Source organism: Gastrolobium bilobum, unplaced genomic scaffold (assembly GCF_033153095.1).
Source record: "Gastrolobium bilobum isolate Gb01-03AN ecotype WA unplaced genomic scaffold, APGP_CSIRO_Gbil_v1 utg2264, whole genome shotgun sequence".
NCBI classification, from domain to species: domain Eukaryota; kingdom Viridiplantae; phylum Streptophyta; class Magnoliopsida; order Fabales; family Fabaceae; genus Gastrolobium; species Gastrolobium bilobum.
The window spans coordinates 658976-676030 of NW_026899254.1; the positions used below are offsets into that span (position 1 = coordinate 658976).

The 17055-nt window shown below is 32.9% G+C and overlaps 2 protein-coding genes across 3 annotated transcripts; both read left to right on the top strand.

Moving 5' to 3' along the window:
* Positions 1-4095: 4095 nt before the first annotated feature.
* On the top strand, positions 4096-8113 carry LOC133288776 (granule-bound starch synthase 1, chloroplastic/amyloplastic-like). Its single transcript, XM_061486589.1, has 14 exons — positions 4096-4178; positions 4535-4907; positions 5029-5109; positions 5199-5297; positions 5417-5506; positions 5827-5890; positions 5982-6082; positions 6177-6286; positions 6396-6642; positions 6728-6904; positions 7006-7197; positions 7294-7380; positions 7461-7589; positions 7720-8113. The coding sequence occupies exons 2-14, from the start codon at positions 4563-4565 to the stop codon at positions 7834-7836; spliced, it is 1839 nt and encodes a 612-aa protein (XP_061342573.1). The 5' UTR covers positions 4096-4178; positions 4535-4562; the 3' UTR covers positions 7837-8113.
* A 5331-nt stretch (positions 8114-13444) lies between these two features.
* On the top strand, positions 13445-16303 carry LOC133288830 (glucan endo-1,3-beta-glucosidase 11). Of its 2 annotated transcripts, XR_009748403.1 has the most exons (4): positions 13445-13580; positions 13692-14848; positions 15629-15793; positions 16166-16303. XR_009748403.1 is itself a non-coding variant. In XM_061486658.1 (3 exons), exons 1-3 carry the CDS (start codon positions 13508-13510, stop codon positions 15707-15709), a joined length of 1311 nt encoding a protein of 436 aa, XP_061342642.1. In that variant the 5' UTR covers positions 13445-13507; the 3' UTR covers positions 15710-16055. The 2 variants fall into 2 exon arrangements, 1 of the variants encoding a protein (XP_061342642.1); XM_061486658.1 differs by lacking the exon at positions 16166-16303 and having other exon boundaries at positions 15629-16055.
* The last annotated feature ends 752 nt before the right edge of the window (positions 16304-17055 follow it).

Genomic DNA, 17055 nt, shown 5'->3' on the forward strand with positions numbered 1-17055 from the left:
AAAATCAATTGTTTCTATATGGTAATCCATTTTTTTTTTTAATCAACGATTGTAATTTTGCAGTTTACTCAATGGGATGCATCCCCCGCTATAGAAGATTCAAAATTAAGGTTGTTAAATCGCTATACGTATCGTGTATCGTTTAATTATTTTTTTGTATCGTGTATCATAATCGTAAGATACAGAAATATAATAAAAAAATAATTTAAAAATATATATTAAAATATTTATTTAGTTATTTTCTTTATTAATATAGATTTTTCAGATTGATTTTTGAGTTCAAATTACAAATCAAATCTTTATTTTCTTTTTCTTCTTAATAATAAATTTTAGATCTTTTTAATTTAAATCATAAATCAAATTTTTATTTTTTTTAATTTTAAAAATTATAAATTTTGATTTAATTTTCGTATTGTATGATTCACGATACGTACCATATCGTGTGATACAATATCGTATCATCTGATACAAATTCTTTTCCGACACATCCTACAATATGCATCATTGCACTTCTGAATCGTATCGTGTATCGTACTGTACTAATAATTATGTTCAAAAATTTTAAATTTGATATGCCATAAATAGTAAACAAATAACGGAAATGACAAAAATGCCTTGACCTAGCTAAAAAGTAGAAATATTGATAAGATCAAAATTGTCATTGTACAGCAACATTAATAGAAAAAAAAAATACCAAAAATACACTCACTTTCGAACAATTGATAAAGGGTTTAATATTTTTTTGGTCTCTAGACAAAATTATCTTCAATAACTTTAAAATGATGTCATTTTGAGTTTGAGAGGAAAAAAATTAATGATAAAAATTAATATAATTCTAGAATAAATTAGAATTACAAAAAAAAGTTTTTTTCCAACATCATTTTAAAATCATTGGAGATAATTTATTTCCCGCAACGAATAAACATTAAATCCAATAAAAAAAATGAGATTATAAAGAAATAAAATCTAAGGGATTGGGTAAGTGAAGAAAGGACATTTTGATAAAAATGGAGAATGAACAGGAACACTGCTAAGGAAAAACAGATTTTTTTGTATATTGGATGATGATTAGTTAAAGTTTCCTCTCTTCTCATGGGAAAATTTCTTCTCCTACTATATAGAATCTAGATACAAGATGAGATGGGTTTCATCTCTCAATAACAAATCAATAACAAAAAAAAAAAAAAAAAAAAGTTGTTACACACATTTCGATGTAGCACTAGTAGGAGAAAGAATTCTCTTATAATATGAGAATTCTTTTCCCTTTAGTTAAAGGGAAATGCATCCATTATGTTGTAGGAACCAAAAGTTTTATCATGTTAAGAAAAGGACAAATCAATTCATTGAATAAAGTGTCTTATCATTATTTTAATATTATATATACCTTGTCTTTTTTTAACATGACAACAACATTAGTTCTTACAACATGAAGGATATAATACCTTAGTTAAATAATACATACTTTGCTTTAAGTTTAATAATATAAAGTAAAATATTTAAGTTATATAAATATAGGGTTTTACATATGTTATGTTGTAGAATATTTTTAGTGTATTAGAGTAACATGACACTACAAATGTCCTACAATATCACATATATAATGTATTCGAGTGGGACCCACATTAAATATATTAGAGTAACGTGACACTAAAAATATTCTACAACGTCACGTGTATAAAACCCATAAATATAATAGTTAGCAAAGATTTTTCTGATAATATGTGAAACTGGTATCCGTATTGGCTGAGTTTATTCTTTATTTGGAGTGAATATGAAAGGTATCAAGCAGATATTATTTAAAAATTGCAAATATTATATACATAGTATCAAATAAGAACATAAAAGGTGAGAAAAATAATTTTTGATCATTCATATAAAATTAAATATTCAAAATTTATTTTTTCTTTACATTTTCATTTAATACGCTCGTATAGACATTTTTTTTTTGAAACGGTAATAATTACATGAATTAAATAGAATTTAAAATAAATAGTTTAAGCACTTATAATTTATGTTGTACCGCAGGATACTGGACACAAACTCTACATATTAATTTTAAAAAATATTTTGATATTAAATAATATTTTTAATTTATGTAATATATATTATATTCAATATTCATTACATATTCAATAAGCACTTATAATAAATGTGAATGCATCCGATTTCATTGTATATCCTCCTCCACCGTCCATTGCTTCTAACATGTCCATTTCAGGTACAATTTGGTTGGGTTGCTTTGCAGACTGCATTGGCCTTCACATAAATTTATTTCATTTTAAAATTTGCCTTAAAATATCTAATCGGATAGCGACCTTGTTCTAGGATGCAAGCATGTCCCATACTAATATTCATTAAAAAAAATTCTAGTGTCTTGACTCTTGACAGAGATAGATTTATTAATTTGTATCGTTGATTATATATCGTCTCGAAAAAAAACTTTGTTGAAGCATGTTGCTAAAACACATTCGAAAATCAAAATAAAATTGATTAACAAAAAGAATGTTTAATATTTCAAGAATTCAAAAAATATATAATATTTTTAAAACATTTGAAACTATTTGATGAATTATAATAAATGTTTTTTTAACTTGTACTATGAAGTGTCTATCATTTAAAATTACACAACTTACATCTTTTCACTCTCACAAAGAGGTAGGACCCACACCTTTATTTTTTTTTTGTCAACTCTCTCTCCTCCTTTATTTATCTCTTTCTCTCTCTTAAAATGACACAACTTTACATCCTTTAAAATTATACACACTTGTTATCAAAAAAAAAAAAAAAAAATTATACACACTTTTCCCTTAACAAAATCATAAAAATACAAAATAAAAGTCATGTCAGCCTTGTCTCCTATTGTAAGAATATTCATATTATTTTGAGAAAAAAATTATATTGATAAACTTTTTTTTAACAAATTTATAGATTATATTATATTTTATCTGTAAGATTTCATTTAAAAGTGTCTTATCTTTAAAATGTAATGTAATTTATAAGAATTTGTAAATATAATATATTTTTTTATTTTCAATGTAAAAATTATATTTATAGTTTTATGATTAAAGGGATACCCCTTCAATTATTCGAGCATATGGACTAATTTTCATTTTGAGCTTTCCAATTCTATAGTGTATGTTTTTCAGTTTCCTAGGAGGTGTTGACCCACTTATTTTGTATGATAGTGATGAATCTGTATCGCATGGTGGGGCGTTTGTTTGTCCTTTTCGCCTACCACTTGATTTTTCTCGGCAAAGGAACACTGAAATTATTTTCTGTTTTTTGACAATACACTAAAGCCAACTAGTGCTAGTGGCAGTGTGGCACAACCGCACAATATATTATATATGTATTTATTTATCGGAGAAAAATAAAAAAAGAGAGGCCGTTGGTTCATTCAGCTAATCAAAATTCAGCAGCCTTCTTGCGATTTGAGTTGATGTAACAATAGGAAAATCCACGTGAAAGTGGGTTGCAAGAGGAGAAAAAATCTTCGCAATTCCTGAGGCATTATTGACATGTATCGATATTTCAAAATATTTCACCTATCGTATACGATACTTTTCGACATTTTGTTGACACAGACATTTTTTTACACTCTAACATGTACTGTAGAGACTTAAAAAGTTCAAAAATTGTTTTGCGTTACGTTTTTTGTTTTAACTATTAGATTCGTTCGATTATAATTACTATTTTATTAAATTTAATATAAATATTTATGATATCTTATGTTTTTTTATAAAATTGATGAGTATTATAAATTTAACTTTAATTTTTTTAAAATTATTCAATATTAAATATAATATACACTACTTAAATTAAAAATATTATTTAATATCAAAACGAGTCAAAATCTAATATTTTTTTAAAATTAACTATCATAATATTGTGTTGTATCTCGTGTCGGTGCAGGTTAGTATTAACCTCTAAAATGCATTTTTCTGCATCATATTCATTATTTACCAGAATCACATGATGGTATGGCCCACTGGCTTGAGGTACTGATTGCCACGTGTCAACATGCAATACGCAAAGGTGGAAGGCACCCCTCCCTCTACAAATGCCATGCCACTCTCGTGATCTGTGTTGCACTCAACTCAACTGAACACACTCAGCAGCCATTATTTCTGTTCAGCTTCCTTCCGCCGGCGATTGTTGCTCAGATCACTCTCTTAACGGTGAATGACTGTAACTGTTTACTGTTACTATCTTCTTTCTCAATGATTCAAAACACACGTCACCATCAGATCCAGATTTATCGCCTTAATTTCTCACCTATTTATTTTGCTCTTAAGTCGCAACTCTAATTTTAATTTTAATTTTAAATTAATCACACTCCTTCACTTGTTTTGATCACAAGCTTTTCACTCGTTAGAATACTTTAATAACTCACGGTTTGATCTAATTTCTTTAGCTTAAGCTTCTGTTTTTTTTTTTTTCTTGTTTCTTAATATCTTTACATGATGATAATCATTCATAAACAATAAGTATTGTTATTCTGAGTAGCATAGCGTATTTTTAATGTGGCATGCAGAAGCAGAAGTGCTATTTTGACATAAACCATGACAACTGTGACGGCCTCTTGTGTGGTAACAAGAAGCGCGTGCCTCAACAACATTGGAACCTTGAGAACAGAGGCCAAAGTGAATTTGCATCAGATAACTCTGAATAACCAGGCATTGACTTATGATGGGTTAAGATCTCTGAACAAGCTGTGCCTGAGAACCACCAATGCAATCAAAACCTCTTCCTCTCAGAGAAGTGATAAAAGTGGGAGTGACAAGGTTTTGGGGAAAATTGTATGTGGCAAAGGGATGAACTTGATCTTTGTGGGAGCTGAGGTAGGACCATGGAGCAAAACTGGTGGACTTGGTGATGTTCTTGGAGGGCTTCCAACAGCTTTGGCCGTAAGTGGATTTTCAATCACACTCATGTTTTTACAATTATCTTAATTCTGTGACCTGTTTTTACTTTTGGTCATTGTTATTATTGTTATTATCTGATACAGTTTTATGCTAATTAATTTAGGCAAATGGGAACCGTGTTATGACAGTGTCGCCGCGTTATGATCAATACAAGGATGCTTGGGACACTTGTGTGCAAGTGGAGGTAACTTTTTGTTTCTCATGTGTATATAAATCTAGGAACTACCCCTCGTTAATGATTTACCCGTTTCATCTCTGTTTTTTTGTTGGTAGGTTGAAGTTGGAGATAGAGTAGAAACTGTCCGTTTCTTTCACTGCTACAAGCGAGGAGTTGATCGTGTTTTTGTGGATCACCCACTGTTCCTTGAGAAGGTTATATGCTTTTGTTGTGGTCAACCATTTCATACAATGGAATATTTATAGGATTGAATTGAAGACAGTGTGACGCCTTAAAGTTTAACTGACTTTTTTAAGCATTTTGAATTTGAAAGGTATGGGGCAAGACAAGGTCAAAACTCTATGGCCCAACGGCTGGACTGGATTATAAAGATAACCAACTTAGATTCAGCTTGTTGTGCCAGGTATCTTTTTATTGCCTTTTGCTTTCTCCTTATAGTTTACCCGGTATATATCTTTGTTGATGTTAAAGTACTTTGTCCAAAGCTCGTGAGTGCCCAGAGAGTCTTAAGACGTGTATTTCAAGACATTGTTGAATCCCTTCCACCACAGATTTGTAGTTTTGATTTTTGATTGTTGACTACCATTTATATGAGCTGGGATTTGTATTGACTTTAATGCATGTTGCCTGTACTTATTTGTACTTGATAGCTGAGAATTACAACTCCCACGCCCTTATGTTGATTGTAGATATGACATTATCAACGTGTTTAACAACTTTCAGGCTGCACTTGAGGCACCAAGGGTTTTGAACTTAAACAGCAGCAAATATTTCTCTGGACCATATGGTGTGGCTCTCTGATTTATTCCTTGATCCTAAATCTTCTGTCGAGAAAAAACTTCAAATTAACTTTACAAGCTTTTTCTGTATTTCGGCAGGGGAAGATGTCATCTTTATTGCAAATGATTGGCACACTGCTCTCCTTCCATGCTACTTGAAATCAATGTACAAGTCCAGGGGGATTTACAAAAGCGCAAAGGTCAGGATTTATTTGCTTTTTGGGTGTATAAAATCAATTTTGCGTATGTGGCTTCATTCTAGGGAAGCTGATTTTCCTTGGTCGATCATGGCAGGTTGCATTTTGTATTCATAACATAGCCTACCAGGGTAGGCATACCTTTTCGGACTTCTCTCTTCTCAATTTACCTAGCGAATTCAAGAGCTCTTTTGACTTTTTTGATGGGTATGGTACCATTATCCTTTTAAAAGTCACATTACAACATGGATCTTGTGTTTCTACACTTAAATCTATTGCCAACCATGTTTTTTTTTTTTTTTTGTTTCTTTTTCAGGCATGTTAAGCCTGTGAAGGGAAGGAAAATTAATTGGATGAAGGCAGGCATATTAGAATCGGACAGAGTGTTCACAGTAAGTCCATATTATGCCAAGGAACTTGTTTCAGGAGAGGAAAGAGGTGTGGAATTGGACAATATAATTCGTGCAGCTGGTGGCATCACTGGTATCGTGAATGGCATGGATAATCGAGAGTGGAGTCCACTAACTGATAGGTACATAGGTGTACACTACGATGCAACAACTGTAAGTAGAACTTTCTCTGCTAAATTTGGTTTCCTAATTGACATGGGCCATAGATATTCGTGCTCATCAAAAGTGTCATTCTTAGGTCACCGAGGCAAAATTTCTGCTGAAAGAAGCCCTTCAAGCAGAGCTTGGCTTACCGGTTGACAGGAGTATCCCTTTGATAGGGTTCATTGGTAGGCTAGAAGAGCAGAAAGGTTCAGATATTCTTGTAGAAGCTATCCCAAAGTTCATTGATCAGAATGTTCAGATTATAGTTCTTGTAAGTGTTCTGGTTCTATTTTAGTCTTTTTCTGAGTCCATATTACTGATAATGCTACCTAAACAAAGTTATGCTGATGATTCATATCCTTTTTTCTTCAGGGAACTGGCAAAAAGATCATGGAGAAGCAAATTGAGCTACTAGAGGTCATGTATCCTGACAAGGCTAGAGGGGTAGCAAAATTCAACGGTCCCTTGGCTCACAAGATTATTGCTGGAGCTGACTTTATAGTGATCCCAAGTAGATTTGAGCCCTGCGGTCTAGTTCAGTTGCATTCTATGCCATATGGAACGGTAGAGTTTATATGCCTACTTTTCCCTATTTCATTCTCATCTACACCTTGGTGAAAACATTTTTTGATCGTTTTAAACATGAAATGCTTGCAACAGGTGCCCATAGTTTCCTCAACTGGTGGACTAGTTGACACTGTAATAGAAGGCTTTACTGGATTTCACATGGGAGCATTCAGCGCGGAAGTAAGTAGAGAAATAGTCTTGTTTCATTTTGATATATAGAGGAATGAAATTAAAAAATTCTAACTGGGGTTGTTCTTTAGTGTGAGACTATTGATCCTGCTGATGTGGATAAGTTAGCAGCTACCGTTAAGAGAGCCCTTCGAACCTATGGTACCCCTGCCTTGAAAGAGATGATCCAGAACTGCATTGCCCAAGACTTTTCATGGAAGGTAAGCTTGCAGCATGCTGCTGTGTGAAACGTTTTTTTTGCTCATAGCACACTGCAAAAAGTTTTACACCTTTAGAAGCATGAACCATGGAGGGAAATTCTGTTCTAATCATTTGATGATTCTGATACAGGGACCAGCCAAACAATGGGAAAAGGCGTTATTGAGCCTAGAGGTCGCTGGCAGCGAACCTGGAATAGATGGGGAGGAGATTGCTCCTCTTGCAAAGGAAAACGTCGCCACTCCTTGAGCATCATCGTTGATATTCTGATTTCTATTATGGTCATGGTCAAGAACGTTATCTAATGCTTGCCTACAGTCAGATTATAGACGTACGTAGCTACCAACTCATAACTTGATCAACGAGTTCCAACGAAGGGACCCAATCGTTTTACGATTGAACTTTTGTGTAAAGCTCTTTTTCAAGCAATGTATAAAACCAATACTAACATCAATGAAATTTGAAGCACCTGAGTTGTACTAAGTTAAAATGTGATGTAAGGGAATAAAGGCCTAGATGTTGGTGTTAAAGCTGTTCTTTATTTTCCATCTAAACGCATGGCATATTCCATTTTCTTACATTATTGGCTTCAGTCTTGCACTTTATGTGCTCTAGATAAAGTTTTAAAGTTATATACCATTTCGTAAGTTCAATCCAGACTAACGCAACTCGAAGTTGTATGCAAGCATCGAGAGTAACACAATCCTATCAGTGTTCACGTCCTTACAGGTTTACGATGCCACCTAAAGAGTTAGGCCATAAATTTTAATGGGTGCAGCTCGGGAGTTAAGTAGTGTAGGCAACATTTTTAAAAAAAAAAAATTAAACACTTAGCCATTAATCTCACAATTTATGAACAAAAAGATGAATTTTGTTCTGTATGGCCCACAACCGATTGGCCCATTAAGATAGGCTCAAACCCCCTCCTATCATCCACGTTAGCCTGGTTGACCAAAGACTATAAATCCTTCTTCCCTTTTGTCCCCGCAAGACAATGTAACATATCAAAATATCTTACCTTGGTATACTATCTCCCTCGGATGGTTCCCCAAACTCTGTAAATAGAAGTTTTCCTTCTACAACTACAGTAGCAGTGACTGCCATAGATAGCATAGACTACATCGCTGCCGTTGCAGCCATGTCAGACACTCATGGCACCCCACAAGGAGAGTTGACCCGGCTCACTCTTTCATGTGAGCAGGACATCTTCTCCCCCTATAAACACCTCTCCATCACCGGGCAAGGGGTCCATCTTATGTGCTGTCACTCTGTCATTTCTTCAAAGCCCTCACCCCCCCCCCCCCCCCCTCCTCCTCCAACTTGCGGATTCAGACTTCACACTTGGGATGTCGCCATTTAACTTGGTCTCCGCCTCTGTTGGCGGCAACATTCATATAATGATTTACATCTCTTTCAAGAGAACATACTAGGCTGGCAGCTTTCAATGATACAAATTTGATGTCTCTTTTCATATTAAGGAGACAAAAGAATACTAATATTTGCATCTTTGAAGGAATAAAATGGGAATTTATTATTATTTTTTCAAAAAAAAAGTATAAGTTGCTTTACAACTAAGTTAGGTATACATAACAATTAGCGGATGCTTAACAAAAATCGGATATATGGCTCTTGCTTTGATGAATCATTCACATTAATTGAGTCAATTCTGACAAATCCTTCTTAGAATTTTAAATAAGATATCTTCATCGGCTTTATGTCTGTTGAAAATTCAATATCTCATACTACAATTGTAATTATATTAAATCTGGCAACTTCTCACAAAAAAAAGCAATCAACAAGGATGAAAATGAAATGCACCAGATGCATTTTTTTTTTAATCATATTTTTTACGGGAGGCAATTTTATTCGAGACAGGTTTAGGATTAAGATTTTAAATTCCTTTAAAAGATGATACTGAAGAGAATCGAACATATGCTCTTATCCCACTTATTCAACTCCCGTGCACGAATTGAATTACCATAAGTTAGTTGCAATGGATGCATTTAGTTTTAAAGGATAAAACTTCAATATATCCCCTCTATTACATGTCATTTGAATTCTGATGTCAAGAATTCAAAAAATATGCAAATTGATGTTTAAATTTTTAAAAGTGCCTGACGTGATTCCTCCATCTAACTTATTCCATAATGTAATGGAAAAGGTACGCTTTATTCACGTGGTCGTTTTCCTTTCCTGAAATACAAATTTCATCAGTTCATAGCAGCTTTCATATATTGAGTTTCCTTGTTTGGAGAGTGGGTCTTGGCTTTTTGGTGTTTCGGGAGGACATGAAATGTAACATCCCGGGCGCTGACGAGGGCGGGGAGTGATCGCCGGTGCAAAAGGGCATGGACAAGGAGCGACTCCTAGCCGACTTCTACGGACGGGGTACATGAATAAATCGAATCAACACCCGAAAGAGAGGGATTCCAGAGACTGTGCTGGTATGGGACGGTACAGTTGGGAATGACTTATAAGAATTAATCGGTACTACCTATACTAACAAGATGCATCTACTTTTCGGTAGCCCGGAACGGAAGAACTCCATAGTTAACCGTGCTTGACTTGGGGCAATTCTGGGATGGGTGACCTCCTGGGAAGTTTTTCCGGGAAGTGTGCGAGTGAGGACAAAGCACGCTGAAAAGTCTCGTGTTAGTGTGTGGGGACAGTCATTAATCCTTGCAAGTTGCCAGGCGTTACATGAAACGTGCCTTTAATTTTCCGTTTGATTAATAAACGGAAGTGAAAGGGAAAAATCACATTGGATACTGTTGCATTGGCTTCTTTGGAATTTTAGTGGTCCAAGGCAGTTGAGATACCTCACAAAAACTTGGAAACTCATTTTAGAACTCTAATAAGATGATGGCGTAAAAGTGAAAAGAATTCTACAAGGATGATTGGAATTATCCCGAAATATTAAACGTGAGATCTTGGTTCAAAGTATTAAAAATGATATATAATTATTCTAATATATTAATGTAGAAATCCAGTAGGCCCAAATACTTTTGAAACTTGAGATAAAATTTGTACGTTTTTAAAGTTGTAAAATTAAAGTGGCCGTGACTCATAGTTAAAAGGAATACATTTAAAGTTTTTTATATTGAGCTTGGAATCGTATGGATGAACTTCACCATCAGGGCTCAGCTAGATATATAATAAGAAAATTTTTATGAACGGAGAATTGGACAAAAGTCTAATTACTCAAGGCAAGAGTGGATCATTATATAATAAGACTAGAGTAATAAAATAATGACAAAACGATTAAACCATCTAATAATAATAAATATGATATTTCCTATCTACTTTATTTAATGTATTCTCTCTTTTAATTTTTTTTTCCTCATACTGTAATTATTTTTATTTATAACTTTTTAATTTTTCGTTTATTTCTTTTTGCAATGGCAGTCGGCAGACATGTGTCGGGTAATAATAAAAAGATGAGTGTTGATCAAGTTTCCTAGTTGTAAAGTGCATGCATCCAAAATAACAAAGTGTCCGTGCGTCCCCTGGTGCTGGTGGTTGGGTCTGGGAAATGTTGATGATGTGAAATCAAATTGGGAACAATTGCTTGGGTCCCGTCGCCATTGTCCAGTGTCACGGTTATCATAAATCAAATTATATTATTATGCAGATGCCAATAAGGGTGGCCATATAAGTTAGTTAAAAATTAGCTCATATTGAATCTCGTTTTATTGATACAAAGACTTTGTTAGTGAGTGATTTATAATCTCTCACAAATTCTTAAAGAACTTGTGAGATGTATACTGATTCTAATGAGATAGTAGTATCTAATCTCACATAAATTTTTAATTATCAAAAAAAAAATTATCATGCAACTCGTTATGAACTCATTCATTTTTATTAAAGAGTTTAAATTTAATATACTCGTGCATGTTAAATTATTAAAAAAAAATAATTATCGTTATTACAACTTAAAAATTTTAAGCTTTTTAATCAGGTACGAAAATATAATTGGAAGATAATGTAAACAAATTTGCATTAACGATGTATTAAATTTAAACTCAAGTTGCTTCGACGCATTCGTCACATATGATTTTTTTTTTTTTTTGGATATTGTTCCAAGGTTATCTTAATTTTTTTTTTTGGTAGTCTAGGTTATCTTAATTTATTTCCTTACTTTTACACATTTTTTCTTCGTAATTCCTTATTTCGTTCATCTTTCTGATCTTTTTATTTTTTTATTTTTTCCATCTCTATAGATTTTTTGTTTTCCTTTAGTTTTAAGTTATATTTTTAAAATATAAATACTCTTCATGGAGAAAATTATTGAATTACATATAGAAAATAAAGGATAAAATTAACTATCACATCTTTTAATTTTCCTCACAAAAGGTTTCCTGTCAGTTGTTAAGCAAACTATTGTAAAAGTTATTTAAAATGTCATATTTTTTATTTGATTTGATTTGTAATTAAATAAGATTTAGTTTATAATTTTTTAAATTAGGAGTTATAATTTTTTATTTTCATAATTAGTGATTTTAGATAAATTTCTTAAGCCATTCACAAATCTTGTTATATCATATTAACAAAGTTTTGTGAATAGCTGGAGAGATTCCTCAACATTTCCATCATATTTGGCGATAGTGAAGATTTAGAACTACTAATTATGTAAATGAAAAACTATGGAAAAAATATTTTTCTTTTTAAATGACACAAAAGATGGAACTCATATCTTTTTTTTTGTCCACTCTCTCTCTCTCAATGATCTATATTTTTCTCTCACTTAAAATAATATGACTTTACATCATATTTTTTCCAAAAATTATATTTTGACATTAATAAACATTCATATCATTTTTTTATATATAATAATGGGAATTGGACATATATCTTAATACAAATTACTCAAATTTCTGTCATTTGATCAATCTTAATGTCTTTTCGTATCAAATTTTACATCGGAAAACATATACCTACAAGTCACATGATATTGTTCCAAACTTTTTCTAACAGTTCGCTCGACAAAATAAGTTTTGTATTTAAAATGTGAAGTTTAGGAGATCATTTACATCTTTTGAAATTCTAAACCTTGATATGTGGACGGCCCAAAGTTAAAATATTTAAGCAGTAAATTACTTAAAAAAACAATAAAATAATCATAAAACAAAATTATATACACACATACGTAAAGGGATAAGATTAACTTACTTCAGTATAAAAATAATGTTTTATATTAAATTTTAATAATTAAATGCATGAAAATTAATTATTAAAATTTGGTATAAAATTTATTTATTATAATTACATCAAAATAAATTGACATATTATATATATATATATATATATATATATATATATATATATATATATATATATATATATATATAGGGAGAGAGAGTTTTTGAATAAAATAAGATGGGTAGCAAATGTAATTCAATGTATAGTCCCATCTTTTGGCATCCAGGCCGCCTATAAAAGATTTCACACAGACGAGATAATTGTAGAATAAGTTACTTTTACACTTTTTATTTTATATTCATGCTTTTACATCTTTGTTTTAGTAAGAAGAAGAAAAAAGCAATCGGAGGCTTCCGAGTTATATTCCGTGACGAAGCATCTCATTCCTTTTTTTATGTTTGTAAATAAGGAAATTTGTTGCAGCCATCTTTTTCCGTGTCAGGTTTTCCATTATTTTCTAGGGAATCTTTTTATTTAACTAACTATTTTATGTTTCCCCTCTAAATTAAAATATCCTCTTATCATCTACTCTCTCTTAATCTATTGTGGTGGCAGTCGCAGGACCGTTGTGCATTGATTGCGTGCTGAATTGACCTCTGATCTATTCATTCATTCATTCATTTATTACACGTTGCTGATAAACACCCACACTAGACACTAGAGAGTAGAGAGTGCCTTCACATTCCTCCATTCCTCCTAATTTAAGTAAAAGGAAAGATCCATGGATCATTCTAGATTCAGGCGCTGCTCTCGTTGCTGTTGCTGCTCGTTTATGCTTATGATTTTAATTACTGGTAAGTAATAATGGAAACCATAATTCTGAACCTTTCTAATTCTATCATAGTCTTGTCTTGTTTTTAGAATGAATGTGGTATGGTGGTGGATCTATCTATCTATCTATGCAGGATTGGCAATGAATGTTGTTGAATCAATTGGGATTAACTACGGTCAAATAGCAAACAACCTACCATCTCCGGATGAAGTAGTGTCGCTGGTGAAATCAATAGGTGCAACGAAAGTGAAGCTGTACGATGCGGATCCACGAGTGCTATCAGCATTCGCAAACACAGGAGTGGAATTCATGGTTGGCCTCGGCAACGAGTACTTATCCAAGATCAAAGACCCAAACAAGGCCCAATCATGGATCAAATCCAATCTCCAACCTTACCTCCCACACACTAACATCACTTCCATCTTCGTCGGCAACGAGATTCTCACCTTCAACGACACCTCTCTAACCGCCAACCTCCTCCCTGCTATGCAGAGCGTTCACACCGCACTCGTCAACCTCAACCTCGACAGACAAATAACCGTCACAACAACTCACTCCCTCGCCGTTCTCCAAACCTCTTACCCTCCCTCTTCTGGATCCTTCCGTCCGGACCTCGCTCCGTGCCTCGCTCCGATCCTCAGCTTCCAAGCCAAAACGGGATCTCCTTTCCTCATAAACGCGTACCCTTACTTCGCTTACAAGTCCAATCCGAAGCAGATTTCGCTCGACTATGCTCTCTTCCAACCAAACCAGGGTATGGTGGACCCTGCCACTAATCTTCACTACGATAACATGCTATTCGCACAGATCGATGCTGTCTACTCTGCACTCGCTTCCATGGGATACTCCAAGTTACCGGTTCATATATCCGAAACCGGTTGGCCCTCGAAGGGGGATCAAGACGAAACCGGTGCGAGCCTTGAGAATGCTAAGAAGTATAATGGGAATTTGATAAAGATGATGAGCAGCACAGCCACAACCACAACAACAACCACAACAACAGGGAAAGAGGAGAAAGGAACCCCAATGAGGCCCAATAATGATTTGAACATTTACGTTTTTGCTCTGTTTAATGAGAATATGAAACCCGGCCCAACTTCCGAGCGTAACTATGGCCTCTTTAAGCCCGATTGCACCCCTGCTTACCCCCTTTCACTTTCTTCTTCTTCTTCCTCTTCTCCTCCGTCAGGCGACGCCGTTAACAACAACAACAACACCAACTCTGGCACGCCGTCACTGACGCCTGCATCTTCCTCCGGTTATTTGTCCATTTCCTCAGCTACCTCTTTGGTAAGTAACACTTACACTGTTTACCATTCTATTTTCTTGCCGTTCATTTTTGTCAATATCAATATAATAGTTATAATTTATTGAATGATATTTATTAATTAATTATTAATTTTTAATAAATTATAATTGTCAAATTAACGGAAATTAATTGTTAAAATTTGATAATTCTACCCTAGATGTAGTCCATGTATACGAATAAATTAATTCAAGTTCATCTTCCATTAATGAAATCGCTCTAATGAATGCATCTCATAATGACTGTTAGTTTCCCTTTAGGGATAAAACAAAATGGTTTTTTTTTTTTTTTTTCATATCATCATTAGCAGAAAAATGTTAGGATTCCATTTTCATATAAAGGTGTCACTTCACAAATTAAAGGTTTTTTCTTTTTCTGGCCTGAATTTGACTGTGTTATCTGTTTCGTAGTTTTTTTTTTTTTTTTTATAAACAAAAGGGCATTAAGCCCGTTTTGTAGACTTTTTATAATTCAAGTTTAGATATTCTAAGTTTCTAACGTGTTAAATTTATTAGTTGAGATTATTTATTTCCAACATCGATCGTAATAAATTTGTAGCTGCTTTCAGTTTTTTTGGGCCTACTTTTAAGGAGATTTTAATAAAAGTGTTATTTTTTCTTTCTTTTTTTAAATGTAATATTTCACAAATTTTAAATAATTTAACCGTTCAAAAATAATGGATAACATCGAGTTGTGAGGTTTTGGTTAAGAAAAAAATGTGACTGTAATGAGTTTGATATTTAGTTTTTTGTTGGATGACTCAGGAGAGATACCGTTTACTTGGGGGGGCTTCTTTATCCTTTCTGCTGCCGTTGCTGATGGAGCTGATGACTATGAAGTTTTGAGGATTTTTCAGTGCAGAATCCAAACAAGACCCCATGGCATGGCAATACAGAGAAGAGTAAAGGCATAATGAGAAATGAGTAAAGGTAAATAAAATCCCACAACACAAGCCAAGTTATTATTTATTTTATTTTTCACTTTGCTTGACCTTTACGATTGGAATTATCATCGCCCTCGTCACAAAGAGCATATGAAACGTCACCATTGTCTCCATTCAAAATTTAATAATTGGATACAAAAATGATCGTTTAGATTGGATTAATATTAAATTGCAGCGTAGGTTTCAAATATTAATAACACCATTGGAAAGAAAAAGTTGAGACATCTGAAAAAGGTATTCATTAGGAAACGGACAGCATCACACACTTTTTTTTGTTGGCTGCCATTTGCTAGTTGGCAGCAAAAAGAAAGTTAACACTTTTCCGGTCCCTTTTGCTGTGTTTTCTTTTAATTTGCAGGGAGTACGCATTGTCTTTGCGACGTCGCTTACCGGTCTAGGAAGGAAAGGTATTTTGTCGTGGACTTCAGGATCAGAAGACTTGCCCCAACCCCCCATTAATTTATGCATTATAGAAACAGATACGATTTTATTGGTATTCTTATGAGATATTCTTTAATAATGTGCTACCCTCACATTTGTGGTATTCAACTCTCATACGCAACAACCTCGAATTCTTATAAGTTATAATCTCCTATCATCGCATACACATACACTAACCTCATAACAAACACCCTTTCAAAAACAAATAGTATTAGGTTCACGATACTCTGCCATTTCCAGCATCTGCTTAACGTCATCATTTAACAATAAATTATCATTCTAGAATTACCCGATGCATGTGACCGTTAAGAAGTGGACATATTTGTTAAATTATTATAATAAATATAAATGTATGAAGTTAAACCTATTTTCAATAATAATAAATACAAGAAAGAAAAAAAAGTTAAGTTTTCAAATTATCCTAATTTTACTTTTTTTTTTATAAATTTAGAGAAAAAAACAATTATTTAAAAATTAGCTTGGAATTTACTTGCTTGAACTTGATGATTTTGAATTTTGAATTATATTAAAACATATTGGACGCCATTGTTTAGGAATTTATTCTTAAGAGCACATTTTCACAGTTGAACGTTGATATTAGTTGCATTTACGTTATACTTAAGCTTTTATTTTTGCAATTAGATTGATTTAATTTAATAAGCTATTGTTAATCATGTTTCAATAACAATTTATTATGATAATTTAAATTTAATTTAATAACTATTTCCAGTCAAATTTTAATTAATAATTTTAATTGATTTTTAAGAGTCAAATGCTAAAAAACTATTATCATAAAAGGGTTTGCTT